The sequence below is a fragment of the Mastomys coucha genome, unplaced genomic scaffold, assembly GCF_008632895.1.
Source record: "Mastomys coucha isolate ucsf_1 unplaced genomic scaffold, UCSF_Mcou_1 pScaffold23, whole genome shotgun sequence".
Classification (NCBI taxonomy): Eukaryota; Metazoa; Chordata; class Mammalia; order Rodentia; family Muridae; genus Mastomys; species Mastomys coucha.
Window position 1 is genome coordinate 45,001,319 of NW_022196906.1, and position 26,131 is coordinate 45,027,449.

General features: G+C 37.4%; 1 protein-coding gene across 4 annotated transcripts in view; it reads right to left on the bottom strand.

The window, feature by feature from the left end:
• Sik2 (salt inducible kinase 2) overlaps positions 1-26,131 on the bottom strand; it is a 112,637-nt gene that overhangs the window by 73,896 nt on the left and 12,610 nt on the right. For all 4 annotated transcript variants that reach the window (XR_004111763.1, XR_004111762.1, XM_031345113.1 and 1 more), the window contains exon 3: positions 24,192-24,255. Coding sequence is in view for 2 of the 4 variants with exons in the window: in XM_031345113.1 (XP_031200973.1) it covers positions 24,192-24,255 (64 nt within the window). In the remaining 2 variants the exon portion in view is untranslated. The remainder of the gene's footprint in view (positions 1-24,191; positions 24,256-26,131) is intronic.

Here is a 26,131-nt window from a genome sequence, read left to right on the forward strand (position 1 = left end):
CTCTGAGGATACTAGTTAGTTCATATTGTTGTTCGTCCTAAGGGGCTGCAAACTCCTCAGCTCCATTGATCCTTTCTCTAACTCCTTCACTACAGTTCAATACATGGCTGTGAGCCTCTACATCTGTATTAGTCAGGTACTGTCAGAGCCTCTCAGGAGGTAACTAACTATATTTAGGCTGGCTTGTCTTTCCTTCAGTCTCTGCTTAAAGAGAGCGAATTGACTATGAAAGATGTGTGTGCCTTAAAGTCTGACAGACTAGGAGAGGGACAGAGGGTAGAGTCTCCAGTCTCCAAGGCGAGAGAGCTGTAGCTGAAAGCCAGTGTACCAGCACTACAACACGAATGAACATGGTTGTTAGAGCAGAAGAACTCCTCTCACACCCTGTTTAATCTATCTGACACTAACTTCCTCTTAGAAGCCTGTCCTAATCTAAAGCCAGCAGAGGACCTCCAGATTCTCTACACTCTCCATCACAACCAGTACTGCCCAAGAATGCAAACATTATGAGCCTGTGTGAGACTTACCCACCCAGCGTCTCTGTCCTGTCCAGCTTTAATCTTTACTTTTCTTTACACACCCACATCTTAGTGACCTTAAAAAACACTTAGGAAGTGTCTAAAGTGCAGAGCGCCAGTGGGTTTATTATGGGAAAGTAGGGTGTTTTTCAGATACTACAATATTAATGTTTGGAGACTTACAAAACACACTGAGAAACACTACTGTGATTTTTTTAAAAAAATAATATACATTAGTTACATTTGTTTAAAATTACTTTTATTATCTATTATTTATTATATTGCCACTTTTTGTCTGTATGAGAATACTAATAACATATCTACCTGAAAGAGGTTTAAATCAGATAGACCTGCAAACCAATTAGAGTACCTAGTACTTGGCATTTATTCAATAAATGATTACCTACTGTAGTATTATTAACAACAATTTAAAAATTATATTTCCTAACCAAGGCCATTCTGATTCTGGAGGGTTCTGTTTCTTAAAAAAACTAACATTATTCTGATGTCTAATTATATGAATTATATGAATGAAAGTCATTCATTCATATACATACATGATCTATATTTTTCATAACTTGCTTTAAAATGGAATGGTGTCAAAATGGAGCACAAAGATATTAACAACATAGTGTCTATCACCAAGACTCTTAGCAAAACTGCCAACCGAGTGATTTGATCTTGGTGCTCTACCAACTTCTGCTATACCATACCCACACCCCATCCCTGAACATATGCTTTGATTGTTCCAATCGAATGCAAAGATGTTAAAAATCAGAAGTAATCAATTTGGCCATAATTTTCCAAAATCATCAATTTCCCACAGGTGGAGTATATGGAATAACAAGATTTAAAGCTACATACAAGACACACACAAAGCTGTTTAAAACCACTATGAATTATATCACTTTACAAATGTACAGATGGATATACACTTGTATAGATAGGGCCATGATATTTATTCTTCTTATTTCTGTATGTTTTTGAAGTTACACTTAAATAAATCTGATAAATTTTGAAGGAAACCACAAAATACACTGATAGAGTATTTTAAGCCATGTGGTTAGGAAGAACACATATTTGTATAAGAAGCTGTTTTGGCTCCTTGGTATAGCTTATATTATACTTATATAAAACATTTGTATAAAGCTTCTAGAGTAGAAAATTACTTCTACCAGGATCATCAACCCACTGAAAAAAGAGCTACTGAGCCTAAAAAGTAATCCTGAGCAGGCAATATATCTCACACTGGCAAAGCAGAAAAAACCCCCACAACTCATATTATACTTATTCAGATTAATGAAAATGAAGTACTTATTACAGAGTAGGTACTCAAACAAGGGTTACCTTCATATGCATGTAGGTATATTAAGTATCTTTTTTTTAAAAAAAATCACTAAAGTGTGGGGATTAGGGAGATAGTTCTGTCAGTAATGTGCTCGCCATGTATGGTGGTTTGAAGGAGAAATGTCCCCAAAAGTCTTGAGCATTAAGCACTTGACCCTAGTTGATGGTGCTATTTGGGAAGGTTTTGGTAGTGCAGCCTTGCTGGAGAAGTGCTTCACTGGGGGCACTCTTTTAAGATTAAAACTTGCCTGCCATTCCCAGTTCATATTCTCCATGCTTGAGGATCAAGATGTGAGCACTCTGCTGTCTGCTCCTGCTGCCTGTCATGCTGTCCCTACCATTATGGATTTGAAGTCTCTAGAACAGAAGCCCAAATAAGTTCTGTTTTGTTTTTATAAGTTGCTGTGGTCATGATGCTTTATCACAGCAACAGAAAGTAACCACGTAGGAAAAGGATCTTGAGTTCAATCTTTACAACCCAAATAGAAAGCCAGGGAAGTTGGTGCATATGTGTAATCTTTGTGCTATAGAGGCAGGGACAGGTGAATCCCTCCCTGGGCCTTGTCTGCTAGATAGAGTGAGCTCCATGTCTTAAAAACAAACAAACAAACAAACAAACAAAAAAACTGATCTACACAAACATGCATACAGATCTGGACACATACACATGCAAGCCATTAGAAGTTAAAGCTTACAAAACATCGCCATAGGTTGCTAAAGTAACAACTCAAATTTAAGCTATCTTTATTTAAATTTAATCAAAGTACAATATAAACATTGTTACAGATGTAAGCGTTTCAGCTAAGAATATGTAGCCTGAAGTAACTGAGTAATACAGCTTTAACTTAAATTCTGACATATTTTTTAAAATACAAAAGAGGTCAAGCAAAGGCAGGCAAGATCACTTTATTCTCACATTTACAACGTTAGGAAATACAACATGATCTCTACAGTGAAACTCACAACACTGTTTCTAGAAAATTCATGCTGGCTGAGAATAGCCATATCATAGGGCTTTCAGATTAAATATGAAGATGAATCTCACTGTGATTTTAGCTTTATTGATTACCTTGAATCAAGGCTTCTAAAACTTTTTTCATTTATCTTTCATACAATTTTATGAAATTTGGTTCTCATACTTGAATCATAAATTAACAGAAAAAACAAAAAGCAACATATTCATTCAAAAATTTATATTCTAGACACTAAATAGGGAAAAATTCATTTTAAAGAATTTAAAAATGATTAAGAATAACCAAATGTAGTATATTTAAGATATACATGTCTAGCCTTTATTTCCCCCAGACTAATGATTATGGTAATATTTTATAACCGCACAGGACATTGTATCATTATTTCTGCAGTGAATAAACAGCAAGTATTTAAACACTAATGAGCACCTGTGCTTTTTAGGGGAAATGAACTGGAGGGCATGGGGCACTGTTGCCATGACTGTCTGTAGAGAGGACAGCTCTGTGTTGTTGGGTCTCCCCTTCCACTTTTACCTGGGCTCTAAGGGTCACACTCACGTCACCTGGTTTGTACAGCACGTCCCTTTACCTGCTGAGCCATCTCACTGGCCCAGACATATACTGACTTTCAGTGAAGAGGTTAAAATCTTTTCTTTCTAGGGTTTAAAGAACAACCAGCAGAATTTATTATTTGCTGCCAATTACATTTGTGTTTTCCTCTAAAAATCGTGTTTCCTTCTACTTTTAAAGAAAGTTTTTAACAGATGGTTTAGGCAAGTCACAAATTTAAAATTAATTGCTTGTAAAGATAATTAATTTGCTAAAGCAAAGATCCAAAACTTAATTAAATTAAGGATATTAAGCTATAATTTCAGTTCTTTAACATAATCACAAGAGGAACAATTAAAAGCTATTAATCCAATATTTTATGGGAGGGATAACCTATACACTAAAATGTTAAAACATTCAGGACTACTGACAATGCTGGCAAGACATATTATAACTCAATGTGTTTGCTAGTAAATTACTACAGTATAGCATCTCTTCCTCTCCTTGATTTAGGTAGATATTCAAAACATGTCTATGAGTGCTGTGGGGATAACTTAAAATCTCGTGAAAGCACTACTGTGGAGAAATGATAGTGCTCGCCTCGAGAAAGAGGTTGGAAAAGGAACCAGTGAGCTCTTCCTTTCCTACTCCGACCATCAGCATGACATTACCATTTGGCTTCCAAATGAGCACAGTAACAGGGCAGACCTAGAACTGTACCATGTGCCACCATTTATAAAAGTTACAAAATGCTCTGACTTACATTAATTTGCATAACCCCTGTAGATGAATAAATGCTCATTCTCTGTTGCGTTATCATAGCATGACTATTATTAGTCCCAAGTACAAAAGCATGTAAGTGAACTGAGATACTTACAATAATCCTTCAGTATCTTATTGAGTAATTCCACCACAACAGCACTGCAAATATCTCATATTCAAGTCCTTTTACTTGGTTATGTTCACTTGTAGACAAGATGTTACCTATGCTAGGGAAAATAATCACCGTGTACTTGCAATAGCAATGCATCATTTTAGAGCACAATGGTCACCAACCAGTGCACAGTGTTTGATTAACAGATTCAAAGTCAGAGTTTAGACAGATACACGGAATATGTGCAAGGATCAACAAAACGATGCACTCACAGATGGAGAGACAAATGCGCAGAAAAAGAATGAAACTATGTGACACTCCCCTAACCAGCCTGAAATATAATAGGCGCTACAACAGTGGGGATGACAAGCTACATAACGTATCAATTATAAAATATGTAGAGCCTGACAATTTAGCAAAGAGTAAAAAAGTATTCATTTTTTCAAATGAATACTTTTCAAATTCAAAACACACTGACTGGGAGGCCATAATTGGAAAACAGACATATATTTCAGCAATAAGATACAGTTGCTACAGTCTGTCTGGATCATTTCCAAAAAAGAAAAAAATTCTACTATCCAAAGCATCTTTAAACTGAACTATAGAGCTGTCTCACGTTCCCCAAATGACAACTTATTTTTCTAAAAGTAAATGCCACAAATACCTATGGTGAAGAAATTTAAGTACAGAGATACTCAGTATAAAGTCACAATCTTCACGGTTCCAGTGCTAGACAACCAGCCATGTCTGCAGTGCCACACTCTGGCCTGTATTCACAAGACAGTCACACACACACACACACACAGTGCTAGACAACCAGCCATGTCTGCGGTGCCACACTCTGGCCTGTATTCACAAGACAGTCACACACACACACACACACACACACACACACACACACACACACACACACAGTGCTAGACAACCAGCCATGTCTGTGGTGCCACACTCTGGCCTGTGTTCACAAGACAGTCACACACACACAGTGCTAGACAACCAGCCATGTCTGCGGTGCCACACTCTGGCCCATATTCACAAGACAGTCTCACGCACACGCACACGCACACGCACACACACACAGTGCTAGACAACCAGCCATATCTGCGGTGCTACACTCTGGCTCATGTTCACAAGACAGACAGACAGACAGACAGACAGACAGACAGACAGACAGACACACACACACACACACACACACACACACACACACACACACATGTTATAAAGGTCTGTATGGCTTCCACCAAAATAAGATTCCTATATGGAAACTTATCTCCCAATGTGACATTAGAAAGTGGGTACTTCTGAGAGGTGAATGGTCATAACAGCACAATTCAAGGATTAGAATCAATACAAAATGGATCCCAGAGAGCTACCTAACCCATTCTATCATGTGAGCACATGGTAGAATCTACCATGAGAAGACAGTCTATGAGGATACCAGCCCTCACCAACCACCACAGGTACCTTAACTTTGGATTTACCTGCCTCTAGAACTGTGTGAGGAAAAATATTTCCATTACTTATATCACCTAGTCTAAGGCCTTTTGTTATAAGTAACACAAAAGAATTATAGACTACTTTAAGTGAACTGTATTAAATACCAACAAATATTTAAAATCATAAATACAATTAGCTAATTTTTAAAATTTCCTAACAATTTATCCTTTAAAATTTAAAAATATCCTAAAACCCATCAAGCCTTTCCAGTTTTTGTTCCTATACACTCATTCATTTATATATTTTCCAATTTAAAATAACAGTAGTCTAGATAGCTTTAACATGTATTAGTTAGCAAAGAGATATAAGATAAACAAGGCAATCTCATTATAAAGTGTGGAAGTTAAACCTCATGATAGTTTGAGTCTTTCAGCTTTCTGGTCTTCATTTTCTACAACACAAGGCATATTGTACATTTAAACGTATATGTTTGGAAATAAACTAGCGGGCAAAGGTGTTGAGTTTCGTTACGAGCAAATGTGAGCTAAGCAGTAGAAATGCTGAGAGCAGTTACTTAGAAAATGAGATTCATGATGCCAATGTTACTTTTTTTTTAGTTCCTTTGGGAAACAGATTTTCTGAACTTGTCTGATACTGTAGCAGACATTAAATGCACTGTCTTGGTCTAATGTAAATAGTTTTCTATTTTTCTCTTTGAAATATTGCCTAATCCCTCAAATCACTTACACTATTGAGAAATAGTATATTCAAAGATCTATTAAAAACTGCCTGACAAACAATTCTCTCCGTTACTGAGATGGTTTCTCAGGCCATACACTTGGCTCGTATCTTGGGTACAGAAAGTGAGTGGGACAGATCCTGCTCTGGAGAAGTCATTGTGCAGCAGGAGAAAACATAAACTTGCTTTATAAGCAGATGACACGAGGACAGTGTGAATGAAGAAAGGCCTCTTTTAACTAGAGGACAGATGAGGCTTTATAAATGAACTGAATGCGACTAGAAAAAGGGGGGGTTGCTTACTTAAGAAAATGGGATCAAGGTAATTCTCTACAGCTGTGAAAATAAATATGTCTATTTGGTCTCTGTGCCCAGTTCCTCACACAGGTCTCCCAAAGACTCCTGGAAACTCCTCTGTGATAGGAGCATCTTCCTTTCAACCATACAGACTTTATGCTAATGAGGTAACTATGGTCAGTTCCTAGAGATCTTCAGGATGGGGCCATGTGCCATAGGAATAAACTATGATTAGGGACTTTAGAACTTCAGCATTATGTCTTAAGAGAAGGAAAGAGAGGTTAGAGATTGAGTTAGAGACTGGCCAATGACTAAATCTATTATCTTTCATAATAGAATTCTAAAACACCACTACATGACTGGGCTACAGGGGTTGGTGCACACACTAGCAGCAGGAGGTGGTATGTCCGTACACTACCTAACCACACTGATCTGACGCTAGATACCTCTTTCATTTGGGTTCATCGATTGTACCTTGTATAACAAACCAAGAAATATAAGCAAACTGTTCTGCAATATTCAGTGAGACATTCTAACATTACAAAACTTAAAGATTTCTAGCCACGCTGGACAGACGTTCTGATAACTTCTATTTATGACTGTGCTACAAGTGAAGACAATCTTATGGGTAAGCCCTTCAACCTGTGCAGTCTGATGTTAGCTAACTCTGGGCAGATGGATTAAGGAGAGTTAGCTCATGTTGGAGAACTGATTAATTTGGGGACGTGGGGTACTAACACATCAATTCACTATAAGAAGGGCTGGGAGTTAGAAACTAGCCAGAAGGATGATTATACGGATAAAAAATTATATGGAGAATAGCAGAGGATCCAAATTGACTTGAGGAAGAAAAAGATTAACATTTAATAAGTGCAAACCAATGTGGTATTATTTATTCATCCCAGATATCAACCATTATACAATTGAAAATCTGAGATTTTAAAAAGTTAAATAGTTTCTGAAGTTACTTATTGTACAAAGACAAAATTAACAAATCTAGCTTTGTAGATCTTAATTGGGTTTATTTGCAATTCTAGAATTGGTTAGCAGTCTGTATCCAAATGGCTTAGAAAACTCCTGCTCTACCACATGGGCAGGTTATATTTATAGCTAAGAAGAGGAAGTGTCCTACAGAAGACAGAGGTGAAACAGAGAGGCTAAGTAGCTTCAGTTTGAGTTTGTCTTCTTGGAACATGGTAGAACTGAGAGAAAGCTGGAATAAACTGCTTAATTACTCGCCTTTATCACTAATTTCCCAGGACAAGGCCAAGCAGTAACATTCTCATTATCTTCAGTACCTCTGATGTCAGGATCAGTGACAGTTTCCTAAATTGGTTTTCAGGCACTTAGAGATTGCTTTTGTCTAACCCAAGCCAGGTAAAATGACTGACCCCCCCACATTAATCTTTTGACATCATAGGCCTAAAAACACTATCTTGAAATCAGGATAACGATGCCATTTTCTGAACATGTGTCATACAAAGGGCCATTTAGTTTGATTAACCATGTACATATCACCACTTTATGCTTCCCCATTCCCTCCAATCACCTTTCCCATATCCTAGAACATCTTACTTCTTTGTCCCATAAACACTCTTAAATCCTGTGAGAGGAGGCAGATCTGAGACTTTGGTCTTACGTCTTTTTGCTTGCCTTGTGAGCAACTCTTTTGTGAAACTTGAGTTTTAGTGGTTGGCATATACCACAGGAGACAAAATGGACTTGGTTTGGTAAAAATAGGTTTAACAGCTGTCTATTTGTAATTAGCTGAGATACAAGCTTCTTGTTATAAGAATAAGTTATAGTCTGTTTATATATCTAAGTTGGGTTACAGTTCACTATGAATAGGGAAACTGTTAGGACAAACTCAAGTTATATACACAGGTGGCTTTAAATCAAACTTAGCACTTTCAGTCTATGGCTTAGTTAGGGTAAGAGTCCAAGTCTGTGATTCCAAAGCCCACTGTCTTTCACATAATACACAGAGGGAGCGGATGGGAACCAAAACTGTAGGAACGGTTGTACTACACTAAAGATCTTAACTGCTACACCAATTCACAACAAGGAATAAGACACATTATATGTATTTCACAAATGAGCAAGCCAGTGAGTGTAGTGTAGGATAACTTGCAGGAATCAGTTCTCTCCTTTTGCTATATGGATTCTGAAGTAGTCAGGCTCCCAAGATTTTTCTTTAAGGAAAAGAAATAGTAATTCAAGTATGTTTTATATTAAACTGACATCCACATATAAATAGATTGGTGAGTGAAATGATAGAAATAAGAGACTAATTAGATGTTAATAATAGACTGGAGTGAAAGAATAAAGGATGAAATTGAAGGTATGGCAGTGGAAATACAAAGCAAATCAAAGTGGCAATGAGAAGTATCTCACAGGAAAAAAATCCTGTAAGACTAGACAACCAACTAGACACAGACTAAGGAAGAATGAGTTAAGGATAACCTACAGCATAGGAAACACTCAAAGGAGGGAGAGAATTTTGAGCACAGAGGTGTATGTTTGGAAGAGAAGGGACTGTGCTCAGTGTGAAATTTCTTTTCAGTACCATGGCAGCCAGAAAGGATCTGAAGGTCAGGGAAATTTCGAGTCTGCAGTTGAAGACTTGAAAATTATTGACTAGAGGGAGTGAAGCTTAGAACAGAGGTGCTCACTGGGAGGGAGTGCCTAGAGCTGCTTTCCGAGAGTGAAACACAATGGTGGAAACTCGGAGAGCCAGACTTAACGGTGGAAAGACAGGCAGAAAATGCATTTCTGAGCGCCCATGCATGTGTAAGTGTATTTATGCCTGTGTATGCATGCGCATGCATGCTTGTGTGTGCCTGTATGTGTGTATGTTTGATAAGCTTCAGGTTGCTACAGTCAACATAAAATGAGGATGAGGACTAAAAGGAAGCAGGCAGATTTGATCTTTCCTTCACTAGTGGTCTCCACAGTTATAGTACTCTACTAAGTCTAACTCTGCCCTGCAAATATGATCTCTGCTTGTCAGTCATTGCCTGTCTTCCTTTTTTTTTTTTTTTGGTTTTTCGAGACAGGGTTTCTCTGTATAGTCCTGGCTGGCTGTCCTGGAACTCACTTTGTAGACCAGGCTGGCCTCGAACTCAGAAATCTACCTGCCTCTGCCTCCCAAGTGCTGGGATTAAAGGTGTGCGCCACCACTGCCTGGCTCCACATACTTTCTATAGCACTTACCATGAGGTATAGTATCAGAGTTGTTTTAAATTCTCCATTGGCCAGTACTCTCCTCCTCAAATGCTTAGCAAAGAAGCCTAATAATAGTTTTCAAATGAAGGGCCAAATAAATGACTTGCAGTGGGATGAAAAAGCAAAGAGAAAATGTTTTACTATTTAATGTTTTTAGTTTATTAACAATAAAGATGGATGTTTGTATCTTTTTTTAAAATTCTGACATTTAATAGAAAGTAAATCTATTTAAAAATTAAAAATAGTTGAATGCAGATGGGGACAAAAGAAATTACTTTGCTGTTTTGAGATGAAAGACTAAGAACTGGATAGTTTCCTTATATATCAAATACTAGAAATGAAAGAAAATTGCATTAATTAATTAGTTATGTGAAAAAAGTTGATGGCCTAAAAACAGAACATTCTATAGCCTACAACAGACCAATTGAACTGATGAGAAAAATTAGAGGTTAAAATCATTATGGAAGTTAAAGGATTATACAAAAAAAAAAAAAAAGCAGAAATAGCACTGCCAGTGTTTAATATCTAAACGTATTTAGGAACAGAAGAGGCCAAGGCACCACAACAGTATCATTGGTTGGAATAGCATGGAAGATAGAGCCAAGTCAAAGCAGTCTAAGTTCACATCTGAGATAAGACACATCTGCACAGACATAGGTTGTACATGGAGCTTGGGGTAATACATTACGAGAGTTTAGAGTAAACCCTAGGCCCAAGGAGGTAGGAAAGAGTATAACAAGAAATTTCAGTGGCAAGTCACAGACTCAAAGGAAGAATGAAAAGAACTAAGAAATGCTAAATTCCACTTCACAAAGAAAACAAACTCAGCAAATGAGGACATCACCCACATGAACAAAGTTAAAACATAAATGGGATAGGATTTAAAATAAGAATGCTTGACTTTTATTTATAGTCATAACCTAGACTTATCCTTAGGACTAGAAGACTGACCAATGTATATCACTAGTCTTAGCTGGAAGATAGTTCAGCAGTTAAGAACACTGGCTACTACTTTTCTATAGGACAGTGGTAGTTTGAATGAAAATAGGCATATAGATTCATAGGGGATGGCACAATTGGGAGATGTGGCATTTTTGGAGGAAGTGTGTCACAGTGGGGAGGCCTTGAGGTCTCAGAAGCTCAAGTCTGGCCAACTGGGTCTCATCCTCTTCCTGCTGCCTGTGGGTCCAAATGTATAACTCTCAGCTCCTTCTCTAGCACTAAGTTTGCTTGCATGCTGCCATATTTCCATTCAAGATGAGAAGGAACTAATAAACCTCTGAACTGTAAGCCAGCCCCAATTAAATTTATTTTCTTTTATAAGAGTTGTCATGGTCATGATGTTTCTTCACAGAAATAGAAACTCAAACTAAAACAATGACCCAGATTCAATTCCCTCTATCTACAAGTGGCTTACACCATCTATAACTCTGGTCTCAGGAAATCTGATGCATTCTTCTGGCCTCCCTGGCACCAGGTATACACAGGATATGCACAGACATACATGCAGACAAAACATCTATAAACAGATATTAAATTAAAAAAACAAAACTACTAGTCTTAGACCCTGGATAAAAGGCAATAAAAGATTCTGATTTCTGAAAGGGAAGAAAAAATTTAGTGAGACCTATGATGTCCTGGCTTTTCTGCTTAGGGTGGACTTTACTAGGACAGGGATGCCATTTTAGACACAGAACATGTTCCTATTGTTCATTAGAAGACATAGAAACCAGAACACAAGTCTGAAGAGTGTCTCCAGACATACAGACCTCACGCAAAAATGGGGAGAAAGATTATTATCATATTAAGCATGGTGCAATGAACACAGGCATGTTGGATCCTGACATGCCCCAGCCTTCTTCACTCGTGAGAACTGGCTGCCAAGGCCCTCTAACTTCTAGACAGAAGCCTGGAGGGATCATACCATCCCAGGTGCAAATACAGAAATATTGGGAATCCCCAACACAAGAATGCAGCCAATCACCTCAATAAAACCCGTAGTGGAAAAAAAAAATCCAGTGAATCCCACTGGTTCACTTTCCAATCGCTGTTACAGTTCCTGGCTTTTAAGTAGAAAAACACAACTGAACATGTACAATAAACATAAAAGAACTCTCAATAGAAAACACAGAGACAAAACTAGATCACAGAGTCAACCTGGAGGCAAAAGAGACACTATACAGTGAGAAATTTTTCAATTTTTCTCAGAGAATTAAAATAAGACGATTAGAACCATTAGATAAGAAAAGCTATTTTAAAAAATAACTGGAGGTAGGGTGAGCTAGAGAGACAGTTCAATAGTTAAGAGCATCGACTGCTCTGAGGTTCTGAGTTCAATTACCACCAATCACATGGTGGCTCACAACCATCTGTAATGGGATCCAATGCTGTTTACTGGTGTGTCTGAAGACAGCTACAGTGTACTCACATACATTAAATAAATAAATAAATAAATAAATAAAAACATCTTAAAAAACAAAACAAAACAAAAAAACAGGGAACAAATTAAGCTCTTCAGTGTTAAAAATACAAACAAAGCAGGAAAGATTAAAAGATAAAGTTTGTGAAAGGTAAAAAGAAGGTTATAGGGCAGCTCAGGAGGCTCAGTGTCTGAGTAACAACCCTGCCTGAAAGAAAAGACTGTTCTGAAAGGAATCATCAATGTGTAGTTTAGAGCAATTCACCAGAATCAAAGAAAGGGTTTCTAGGCTTAAAAGATCCACTCCCAGCCCAGTACCAATCAGAACGCTCACTCAAAGGCACTTCATTTCACAACACTGAGGATGAAAAGAATTTGAGCTTAAAGTCACAAAACTAACAAGAACCTTCATTAACTCATTATTTACCAATGCAGCCTCAGAACCTAGAACTTGCCCACAATATGTAATGTATCACTTGGGCTCAATAAGGTATAATTTTAAAACATAAGCAATGGAGAAACTGCAAATCAGACTACTCATTAAGAATAAAACAAAGACATTTTATTTTTAGGAATATAACATTTTTAGAAATCTTAGCAAACTCTTTTGTGGAAGCAGAAAAGATACTTGCTGAAGGGATAGAAAGGTCACCCCTACGTAGACTACTGCTTTTCATTTCATCCTTAGTAGGAAATCCATCCTTCTCAGCAGAGACAATCTGCATCTCTCTTTTCTTCTGGTTCTCTCTCTTCACAAATACTCCCTGACCCCCATTAATACAATCAGATTCAAATTACTTAACACAGTAATTCACTTAACAGAAATCCATCCAAAAAACAACCAGGAAACATGTAAAAACAGATAGTCAGTGACTTCGCATCCACAGAATCTGGCTGCTATGGCTGCAACCAAGTGCAGGGTTACTGCTTTTCTCAGCTCACTGTGGCTTAACTGGATACTGGACATGGGCCTAGCTCACCAGCCACACACCAAAGGTCAGCCTCAGCCATAACTAAAGGCAGGCTGCCAGAAATTAGCAACAGATAGTTGAAATAAAGCTAGGAGCTAGTAGGACAAGAAGACTACTTTTTAGAAACTCATTTATTCAGTTACAATCTATTAAGCTTACATTTCAAGCATGTGAAGTTTAAAAACACCTAATTAACAATCAAATTTAGTCCATTCATCAAATATATGTTCAGAAACTTAATTTCCTGAGATTTACAGCTATCAATTTTTCAGACCTACAGAACTGACTATAAACTCCTCTAATGCAGTGGTCAAGCCACTCCTGTTCCTTGGATTTCGTTGTCATTGTTGTTTGTTTTTTAATCTCCAGCCCAGTACCAACTACAGCACTTGGGAAACACGAACAGCTCAGATTTCTGCTTGTTGATGTGTTAAGAAAGACAGGTTTACAAACGTTAGGTGGCCTGCGCATGGATGGCTACATCAGCAGTTAAAGGGGAACTAGAATTAGAATACCAGACCTTTCTCTGGGCATTTTAAATATCTGCCCAATTTAAATAAAAGTCAGAGGAAAAGCCAGTGACCCCTCAATCAGGACCCACACTGGGGTTTGTGGACTTCCTAGTTTTTCTAAATACTGGCTAAATTTACATATAATTCAATTAGATCTGATATCTTCAAAGATAACATTGTTTCACATCTCTAATAAACTTTAAAAGGGAACCATCCTAAATTTTCTAAGGGTAGTTTAGTTTTATCTCACCATTTGCACACCCCTTCAACTTTTCCACACTGGCATCTACCATACTCAAGTGCATGAAAATAACATTTACCCACAGATCTATGTGCACAGTCAATAAAACTCAAAAATCACTTGCCTAGGATAGGAATGGAAAGGAAGGTAGGAATGGGAAATTATCATATTAATTTTTTATTTGATGCTGAATTCAGTGGGAAGGTACATACATAGTCTAAGTAGAAAAATGACAGAGGAGACTAGCTATGATTGAGGGATCATTTTGACATTAATACTAACCTATGAGGGACTAGTTGGGAGGCATAGATCTTAGCCTGTTGAAGTAACTAAAATGAGAAATGGTGGAGGTCTAAACTAAAACAATGGTGGAAAAACTAGAGATGGAGGTAAATTTAAGTAATAGTCCCCTGAGACCTCAATTAGGAAAAAATTTTAAAAAAAACCTAAAAGTTAAATTAGAGTCACAGTGGTTATGTGAAGTGAGTACCACTTTCAAGTTTACTAAAATTCAGGAAGCAAATGGGATCACTGACCTAACAGACTATTAAGATAGTAGCCAATAGCCATGAAGACTGTCTCTCTAGTTCTCTGAGGAACTGTCTAAAGGTATTTTAATTTAAACAAAGCCCTTTTCAATTATCACAGCCGGCATCTCAGTATGTTACCACTGAAAGGGAAAGACAGGAAATGAATCAATAAACCCCAGGCATAAATTCTGCCTGAAAAGACACAGCATATCAAGGGGCAGAAATCTGAAAACAAAGGCTATGGGTAATTTAATTACCAGGCCGGAATCTGCTGACTGCCGGTTTAATTGTTTGAACAGAACCCAAATTGTCTGGCGAGGCAATCACTCTATGATTTTTGCACCATTTACTGCACGTGACCACATGGATAAGAAATAGTTTTAAAGAATGCTGAACTCTTGAATAACTTCCATTAATCACACCTATAAGTCCAAAGGAAAAAGCCAACATCTTTTAAAGCAAATTCATTTTCTATTGCATATTATAGGCTCCAGAGAAAATGGTATCTATTAGGTATTTTAAGAACCAGAAAATAAAGTTACCAGAGTTAAATGTACATGTGCTCATTCACCATAAGAACCTGAGAAGGATATTTTAAGGGAGGTATAGGAGTCAGAGTAAAGTTAAATATGAAGTGGAACTTCTAAATACCAAGAAACTGCTTAGGATGCTAGAGGAAACCAGTTTCTCCCTTGATTCAGTTGGTATTTCCTCATTCATGTTTATCTCCCCAAGAGTAAACACTCCTTTCAAAAGCTGAACAAAGAAGTGCCTGAGACTACTTAACTGGCAGCATTCTCTCCGTGGCTTCCCTGAGTAAATAAGTCCTATAAAGGCCAAAGTAGACTATTACATTGTTCACTCAACAGGCATTTATAAAATGGTTTGTACTTTGCTAAATCCTAACCAGTACTTTACAATCTGTTAGAGAGAAAAGGTAGACATGAAGTGCTAGAGATAGCTCAGCTGGTAGAATGCTTGCATGCCAGGCAACAAGTCCTGGTTTGATCCCAAACACTTAGGAGGTGATGGCACAAAGACCAGAAATTCAAAATAATCTTGAGCTACATAATAAGCTCTAAGCTACAAGAGGCCTTGTTACAAAACAATCAAAACAGTGCAAAGATGGCTCAGTGAGTCAAGTACTTTCTGTGCTAGCCTGAGGACACCCAACATCCACATAATAGGTGTGCATGGTAAAGCTCATTGATCTGCAACCCCTGTGCAGAGAGATGATGACAGGCAGAATTCTGGGCACTCAACTGGCTAGCCAGTGTAGCTCAGAGTGGCCTCTAAGTTCAGTAAGAGACTCTATCTTGAAAAGAAAAATATGGTGGACAGTAATATAAAAAGATACCCATAAGATAAGATGAAATAAACTTTCCTCTCCAAAATAAAAAAATTAAATTAAGATAGCAAAATCTGAGTATAGGGCTGGAGAGATGGCTCAGCAGGTAAGAGCACTGACTGCTCTTCCGAAGGTCCTGAGTTCAGATCCCAGCAACCACATGGTAGCTCACAACCATCCATGATGAGATCTGATGCCCTCTTCTGGTGCGTCTGAAGACAGCTACAGTGTATTACACCGGAGTGAGCGGGAGCCGGAGTGAGCAGAGGTCCTGAGTTCAATTCCCAGCAGCCACACACATGATGGCTCATGGCCATCTGTACAGCTACAGTGTACACATACACATAAAATAAATAAATAAATCTTTAAAAAAAATCTGAGTATAAAAATAAGTGTATTATAATTCATGTAATATTTAAAGAAAAATAACACTCACTACCCACTTTTAAATTAAATTCTTCACCTAGACAAAAAAAAGAAAAAGAAAAAGAAAAAGAAACAGAAATGAAGTTGTGTTAAAATTAATTCCTGTATATATTTTCTAGTGTCTGCTACAAAAGAAAAAATATCCTTACTCTCTTCAGCACATTTCCAATAATAAATGAACCCAAAGGATAAAAAAAACAAAAAGATACCCAATGTTAATTTCTGGCCTCTACTTATACACAGATACACATACATACATTATATACACGAAACCCAAACATAACAATAATAAAATAAAATAGCAACAAAAAGGCATTAAGACTAATAATACTGAAAACTAGTTTTGTAGATACATTATCAATATGAGTTGTACAGAAGAATAACTTAGAATACTTTCCTATGAGGAAATCAATGTAAACAGAATTAAGAACAACTTTTGATTAAATAGAACTTCAATTAGTTTGAAAGAAGTAACGAAGGAGGGAGGGATGGAGAAAGGAAGGAGAGGAGGGAAGGCTTGAAAGACAGAGAACAAAGGGTTTCCAGATCAACATCAGCACAACTCTGAAATTTGTATGTTCTATTTTGAGATGGAGTAGGAGCATCAGAAAGGTCTTGTGACAGATAAATGGATCTAGCTATGAGATATTCATTGTACACAGAGGTGACATAAGGGCTGAGATATTCTCCTGACTGATGACAAATACTTGCCAAGTTCTATAACCATCCATGGTTGCTGCCTGTTAGAATGCAGATAAAAAGATACAATGTGTATTTTGGTTTTATTTTTTTGAGACAGAGGCCTGACTGTCCTGGAACTCCCTCTATAGACAAGGCTCATCTCAAACTCAGAGATCCACCTGTTTCTGCCTCCTCAGTGTTAGAATTATAGGTGTGTGCCACCACACCTGCTTCAAACTGTTCTCCTGTGTTCAGACTCCTGCTCAGCAGTATCTCTAAGACTTACTTATGTGGTATTGTAGGCTTATGAAGAATACTCCTTTTGCCTTCAGAACCATCTTCCTTTGCATACACTAATACCACAGACTTTTGGACACATTATCCCACTGGTGGACATTTTGATTGCTCTTCCTTTGACATTATAAAAAGGGTTGCTATGAACATTCCTGGACAAGTCACTTGTAAGAACACTTGTTCTTTTCCTGGGTAAACATCTAAGGAACAGAGCTGCTTCATGATTGGGAAAAGGCATGCTTACCTTTATAAGAAACTATCAGGTTTTCCTAAGTAGTCATACAAATTACACTTCCACCTGCAGTATGAAAGTTGTAGTTGCTTCACAGCCTTTCTTTCATGTACTGTTATCCATCTCTAAATCGAACCATTCTAGTTGATGCAGAAGGCTGCCTGCCTTACTTGGGTCTCAATCTGTATTTCCCTGATAATTATAGTGTTGAATATCCTTTTTAATGAAGGATCTAATTCCAATCAAGTATATTTCAGTTATGCTGTCTGATCTTCCTGAAATATCTTTATTATATTACAACTGTGTTAATAGCTTTCATGTACCTCACTGTTACTTAAAACTCAAACTCTCTCCAGTCTGTTACTAGGTTAGCTCCATTAACAGTGCTTGTGCCCAGCTATTCCTTGCATGGTTTATTAATAATCATTAATATAGACAACCAAATAGCAGATTAAGCTACCTGCTTTAGTTAATCAACTTTTTTCCCTTTCCCCCTCTGTTTTCTTCTCCCTTCTTCTCTGTTTCTATCTCCAAATCCTAATTTTTGCAAAATGTATGCTGAAGGATCTCGTTCCAATCCTTTGCCCCCTATAAGACTGTTGCATTTTTATGGTTTCAGTTAAACTCACTTTTGAATTTTGTTATCATATCTTCAAATGCCAACTGTCTACATCAAACTAAATGTCCTGATTACCACCTCCAACATGTTACAACCTAATTCATCATTTTCTACTTGAAGCCAGACCTACATATTGCTGTCAACAGTTTCACCATTATTCTTCACTATACTTGCTTTAAATCATAACTCTGAGTCAGTAAGATCTCTCAGGGAGAAGGTGGAGTATAATTCCTGGTAGTGATGACCCTGGGATTGCCTCATTGGCTCATGCAAGACCAGTCTGTCACTTAATTGTTGTACGACTTTAGAAAAATTTCTGACAGGCAGTGGTGGCACACGCTTTTAATCCCAGCACTTGGAAGGCAGAGGTGGATTTCTGAGTTCGAGGCCAGCCTGGTCTACAGAGTGAGTTCCAGAACAGCCAGGGCTATACAGAGAAACTCTGTCTCGAAAAACCACAAAAAGAAAATAAAAAAAGAGAAAAATTTCTGAGAACAACAATATCAACCAACCAGACCCCCCAAGAGCTCCCAGGGACTAAGCCACCAATCAAGGAGTACACAGGGCTTCAGCTGCATATGTACAAGAGGATGGCTTTGTCAGGCATCAATGGGAGAAGAGGTTCTTGGTCCTATGAAGGCTCGATGCCCCAGTGTAGGGGAATCGAGGGTGGGGAGGTGGGAGTGGGTGGGTAGAGGAATACCCTCATAGAAGCAGGGGGAGGGGGATAAGATAGGGGGTGTCCAGGATGGAGGAAATGGAGTAAGGGGATAACACTTGAAATGTAAATAAATTAAAAAATAAACAAACAAATAAATAAAAAGAAAAAGAAAAGAAAAAATTTTGAATCTCTCAGAGCCATCCTTATAAAGTTTTTTTTGTTGTTGTTGTTTTAAAGATTTGAATGATCAAATTAAGTACTTCAGCATCTACCTTAGGAATGTTCAACAAATATCAATTGTCTTATTTATAGAATTAGAAATATCTTATACTTAAAATCTTTTTGTGTGATGCTAACATTTACCATCTTAATCAGAACTTTCCTTTGTTTCTTCCATGTAAACAAAAAAGTCACTTAAACCCTGCTCTATGTCAGACTACACACCACCATTGGATTATCATCCTGAAATATCCATTCATACATTATCAACTTTAGGCTGAAGGATATCACTCTAAGAAATAATGCTAACCCCTTATTCTATCATACAAGGTCTTCTTCAACTGGTCCTTACAAGCTTTCTTAGCATACTTCTTTTACATATAGGGCAAGAATTCATGAGACATTCAAAATATTGTACTTAAAAACCCTAGAAACAGAAATATAAGGATGATAGGGAAATGGAAGTTAATCCAAACTTATGAATGAGCTAAAGAAGTGAATGTGGTTGCCTTGGAGGAAGAGTAGGATATGGAAGTAGAAATGAAGGCAGACTGGAACAGACAACAAACCTTGTAAAATTAGTTTACTCCTTACAATAGCATACATTTTACAAAAATTAGGATTTGGAGATAGAAATAGAGAAGAAGGGAGAAGAAAACAGAGAGAGAGGGAGGATGGGGAAAGGAGAAAAAAAGTTGATTAACTAAAGCAGGTAGCTTAATCTTTTATTTGGTTGTCTATATTAATGATTATTAATAAACTATGCAAGGAATAGCTGGGCACAAGCACTCAGTTAATGGAGCTAACCTAGTAACAGACTGGAGAGAGTTTGAGTTTTAAGTAACAGTGAGGTACATGAAAGCTATTAACACAGTTGTAATATAATCAGGAAGATCAAACAGCATAACTGAAATGTACTCAACTGGGGAAGAAATAAGAATGGTAAACATGAGATCTTCACAAACTTAGACGTGAGGTGATGAAAGCCTAGATTTGGTTGACAACTGCAGAAACAGGAAATTCAATTCCAAGTCTTTTTGCAAGAACACTGCATGGTCTACTGGCCAACTAAATACAAAAATAAGAGAGTAAAAAAGAAATCAAAAGGCACAGTACGTTCTCCCAGCATAGAGTAGGACTAAAATGATACTTGTAAAGGTAAATGGTGATTCTAAAGTCTTAAGTCTAAAAGATAAACACTAAAATATAGTTCAAAATATATATTCCTAGGAGTGATGCAGATTTTTTGAGAGAGATGTAGGAAGCATAACAAGCAGAATTTCAAACCATCCAAAGAGGGATACAGGGGATGGAATCAATATTGACATCAAGGATCCTAGTTTAGATGACTTGGCACATGATGAAGCCAAGTTTAAAAAAAAGAAGAGAGAAAAATAGTCTTTTTTGTGAGAAAAGACATTGAGTTCTGTCAGGCTCAACCTGCATGAATGACAAAGCCAAAATAAATAAAAATAAATTGTACTAAACGATCTCTGATTCCTCTAGAGTCTTCCACTCTAAACAGTAAATATTATCCAAGGATTTCATCATATTTTAAAATTAAGTTCTATTACTCATTGACTTCAGAACTCAAATGAACTGTACCAGAGTGGAAAGTTAACTAACACTCTGTCCAACTTCTCTATCTAAAACAGATTCTCCTTTTCAAAACTTAAATTGAACATTTACCCTAGATAGCCAGATAGTTTACATGAAGAATAAACATTCAATGCAGAAGTTCACAAAGTGTGCCTCAACGTGTATGCTAGTGTGATCTAAGTCTATTTCAACAATCTCAATAGCAAGAAAACTTGAGACTATCTACTTTTCATAAAGATGATACCTAACATGTAAAGCCACTTCTAGTTTATTAAAACTACAGGTTAAAGCTATATAAATACAGGTAGGCAGTAGTAGTAGCACACGCCTTTAATCCCAGCATTCATGGGCAGAGGTAGGCCAGCCTGGTCTACAAAGTGAGTCCCCAGACATCAAGGGCTGTTACACAGTGAAATCCTGTCTTGGGGGCCAGGGAACCACCAACAAAAACCAAACAACAAAATCACTCCCACACATAATCCTTTAAAAGTGTGCAAAGACCTAAAAAGCCTTCTCTCGATTTCACTAAACCTATGAACTCTCTCCACACTTCTCTCCTTGGAAAAGTTATCTATTTTGTGCTCACTAGCTTCTTCTATTTGTTCTTTTAAGTACCTTTAGTCTAGCTTTTGGTCCAGATGCTCTTCCAAAACTACTCTCCCTACTACAAAGTGGTGATGTAAACTTCTACTTTTTACTGTTCTTGGTCTACCAGCATCAACTGACCCAGATACCTACTCATCCTCTGGAGACTACGTAGCTCAAGTGGTTTGCAGCAAACCCTTTTCTCTTCCTTTCCCTCCTGTCTTGTCTGCTGCTTTCTCCTCTTTAATTTGAAGGCCTTGGAAACTAGACCTAGGTTGCTCCCACAATTATATACACTACTGTTGTGGTCTCTACCTGTCAAGAAGTCAGATTTTACTTTCAAAATATATACTAAAGGGCTAAAGGGAAAATGACTCATCCAATAAAGCCCCTACTGTGCAAGTGTTAGGACCTGAATTCAGATTCTCTGCATCCACATATAAAACAGGTTCAACAGAGGACCCATGTAAAATCCTGGCATGGTGGTATGCATCTATAATCCCAATACTGGATCTCTGGAGCTGGCTGGCCAAGCTGTGTAGCCAAAACAGTGAGTCCCAAGTTCAGTAAGACCATGCCTCAAACTTAAGTGAAGACACTTAATGCCAATCTATATCTCCACATTTACACACATACACCACACACACACACACACACACACACACACACACACACACACTGATGACTCCCTATACTACTTTCCATCCTGAACAGAACTGTCAGCAATTCCTTTAACACTGTCCAATCAGATCTCTCGCTCTCTACTCCTTCCAGGTACAATCTACTTTCAAAACAGTATTGTCTCAGTGATGATTTGAAGATGCTGACTCAGGCAGTCTCTTGGCTGCTTAAGTCCATTTTATTTTATGTATATGGGTATTTTCCTGCCCATATGTCTGTACACCACATATGTGCCTGGTGTTCAAGAAGGCCAGAGAGGGTGTCAGATTCCCTGGAACTGGAGTTACAGTTGAACTGCCAGGAGGTGCTAGGAATTGAACCAGGGTCCTCTGGGAGAGCACCAGTGCTCTTAACCAGAGCCTTCTCTCCAGCCCCATGCTGAAATCTCAATGACTACTGAAAACTTTCATTAGTAGCCAAATCTCCTCAATGGATGCAAAGCCCGTAAGTCCGCCCCTTACTCCTCCTCTTATTTACCTTTCTGACTGCATCTCCCACTAGTTCTTTTCTTTGCTTCCACTTCCTGGTTTTTTTCTCCCCAACCATGCTGGACTCTTTGTTAATCTTTGGACATACCAGAACTCTGTGGCCTCGGGGACACTGCATTTGCTCTTCTCTCTCTCCTGATAATCCTTTTTACTCCATACATATAGGACTGTGTTTTCAAATGTGACCACTACTCTTTCACTCCCTCTCTCTATCCTTTCATGCAAGGAAGCAGGGAATATGAGCAAAACAGAAGGGAAACAGTAGCCAATCAGAAGTGACCCAGAGCTGACAGAGATGCTGAAGATTAGCAAACATGAACATGAAATTATTGTAACTGTATCCCAGATGTTCAATAGCTAAAGACACAGCATACACACAAAGCAAGACATACATATATTCCTATAAATCAAGGGTTTCAGACAAGTTGTAATTTACTCAGTGTCAGAGGTGAAAAATACAATTAACTAGGAAAACAGATTAGACATTGCAGAATAAAAGACTAGTGAGCTTCAAGACAGAAAGAATAACTACCTAAAATAAAACATAGGGAAGAAAAGAAAAAAAATCTATTAAAGCTGTGGGACAATTTCAAATAGCCTAAAATACAATGGCCTGGACTCTGAAGGAGAACAGAAAGAGATGGGACAGAAAACCAGTTAAGAAAACAGTGGCTGAAGGATTTCTAAATTCAGTGAAAACATTGTATTTACAAGTCTAAGCAGCTAGTGAACACTAAGTCAAAGAATCCTAAAGAAAGTCACAATAGCACATTATCAAATTATTAAAATTGGTGAAAACTGTCTCCAGTTCAATCCCATTATACTAGAAAAAAAAAAAAGAGACTATTTTAGATATACAAAGACTGAAGGATTTCCTCACCTTCACTGCGAGAAATACTAAGAAAGTCCTTCAAGCAAAAGGAACATGACCTTGCATGAAACTATGTATCCACATGAAGAAATAAAGGTGAAAATATTTAAGTATACAAAAAAATGTGGAAATGGTAACTTTTGATAAATAGGATTTTGAAAAGATTGAAATTTCTGCTATAGAGGATATACTGCTAAAACAAAAACAATGCTATACTATGTTTTATAAAATAGGCCCAAGTACAATATGAGAAAAACATGATGGTTAGGCAGGGCAAAAGAGAAATATATTATTTTAACGTTCTGATACTATGTCAAGGGCAAATATTACTTCAAGGAAGACTGTAGAAGTTAACGACTTGTACATGAACATCCACAGCAACATATGTAACATATCCCCAAACTGAAAACAGGCAAATGCCTGAAAGCAACCCACTTAAACTAAGGTTTTACAACTACGTTGTAGCTTAAGAAGCCATGTACATACAGGCTACCACTGAATCACCCCCAAAGCTAAGCCAAAGCAGGACTCACTAAACAGAATGTAAGAAGTAAAAAGAAATAAAATTTCTCTGGTAAGTTGGCAAGTTTCTCCCTATCTTTTGCTGTCTAGTCTCTAATGCAGGTAAGAAAATTAAGAAGTACTTTTAATACCACATATATATATATATACATATATATGTATATATATGAGAAAAAGTTATATTCCATATTTCAACTTACCTAGTATTTTATTAGTACAAGACTTAAAATATTATCAATTCTTAAATAATCAGAAAAATTAATTTGAAGTACCCCATTTTTGCAGGTTAGTGACTTTCTCAAATTCAAAAAAAAAAGTAAAGAAAAAACTTACCAAAAATTTCTCCATTTTTGGCATATTCTGTCACAAGGTACAACATACTTTTGGTCTCCATTACCTATTGATAAAAGATCCTACATTAGTCAGACAGGAAGGATTACTTCTCCACATTCCATAGAGTTGCATAAATTAAAATTGTAAGCAAAGAGTAAGTTATGAACAATTGAGAAGTCAGAAACATTTACAAGCTTCGGTATATACTCATGCCATCCTTTTTGTTCTAAGTGTTAGTCCATGGAATAGCAGGAACACCTGCTAGTACCTGCTAGAAATGTAGACTTTCAGGCCTGACTCCAGTACTACTGAATTAGAACTGACATTTTAACAAAAGTGATTTGTATGCACATTCAAGTATAAGGAGGTGAATAAGAAGCTTGCAGATTCTTCCACTGTCTGTTCAAGTAAGTCTGTGTGCTGTGTTACCAGGGCTGTAGTCTAGCTGAGCCAGCACAATGTGGTATCTATGTTCTTCCCTACTGCACTTTATTTAATAGTTACAAGTTACTGTTATTTTATTTATTTTTTAATGATTTATATATTTTTATTTTATGTGTATTGGTGTTTGGCTTGCATCTATGTTTGTGTAAGGGTATTAAATCCCTTTGAACTGCAGTTACAGACAGTTGTGAGCTGCCAAGTAGTTGCTGGGAATTGAACCTGGGTTCTGTGAAAGAGCAGCTAGTGCTCTTAACTGCCGAGCCATCTCTCCAGCTCCCCGAAATTATAAATCATTGTTTGCAAGCTGTTTAGTCTACTGTGTTTTCATTTAAATTAGTTTCTCTAGGTTCAAAAAGAAATATCATTGTTAGCAATTTGATTTTTAGAACTATAGGAATAGATACCTACTTAGATTCAAGATAAGCAATTTTCATATTGTTTCTTTGTATAACTTGTAGGTGTGGTGAGGGTCTGTGTGTATGAGTGTGTGTTATGCATGTATGTGTGCACGTGTGCAAGTATGTGGAAGGGAGAGGTCAGGTTCAGGTGTGCCGCAGAAGTTACCCACTCTGTCTTTTGAGACAGGGATTCTCCTGGTGCTAACTGGCGCTTCCAGCCTCAGGGATCCATGTTCCTTCTCCCTGCTGGGTGTGAGTACACCTCACTATCCTTGTCTTTTTACATAGGTTCTGGGGATCACACGCAAGTCCTCAGCTTTGTACAGGCTCTAGGGGCCAAACTGAGGTCATCCAGCTTGTGGGCCAAATACTTTATCAAAGGAGCTATGTCCCCAGCCCTGCAACACCTTTTTAATAGTTGTTTACTGAAAGGTGACAGCTAATTTTGCACTAAAATACATGTTTAGGACTTTGCTTCATCAAGAAAAAGAAAAAGAAAAATTGTTGACAATTTGGAACTAAAAATTCAACTTTACTCAACTTTACATACAGCTGGACATAACATGTGAGCCATAGTGAACCAGTTTAGAGCATGGCTTACCTACACTTCTAAAATTACGGAACTATCTTCTTTAGGAATGTAAAAATGTTTACAGGGAAAACTCTGATAGATTTTGACTTAGATTTCTACAGCTTTAGAATTTTAGGAACTGTTTTGAGTGGCACAGCATACATACTCTTACATGTTTGGGAGGTGTATCATAAGTTGATGGTTTCCAACTTTTTAAGTTGAAATTGTCAAACAATAACAAACATTGTTTACAATTGGATACACATACACATTTATAAATATACGTACAAATATATGTACATGTATATATATACATAGAGAAAGAGTTAGGGAGAGGGAGAGGGAGAAAGAACAAACTATGCATGTGTATCCTGTATAAAATGCACTCAAGGACATAATAAACAAAACTAGAAATTTTAACAGTTTCTTACAATCCCAATACATTTGGGTAGCCCACCCGAGTGTAGCGGTGTGACAGCCAAAACTAGCCTTCTAAGAAAAGATCTCTGAGTTTTAATCCCATTCCT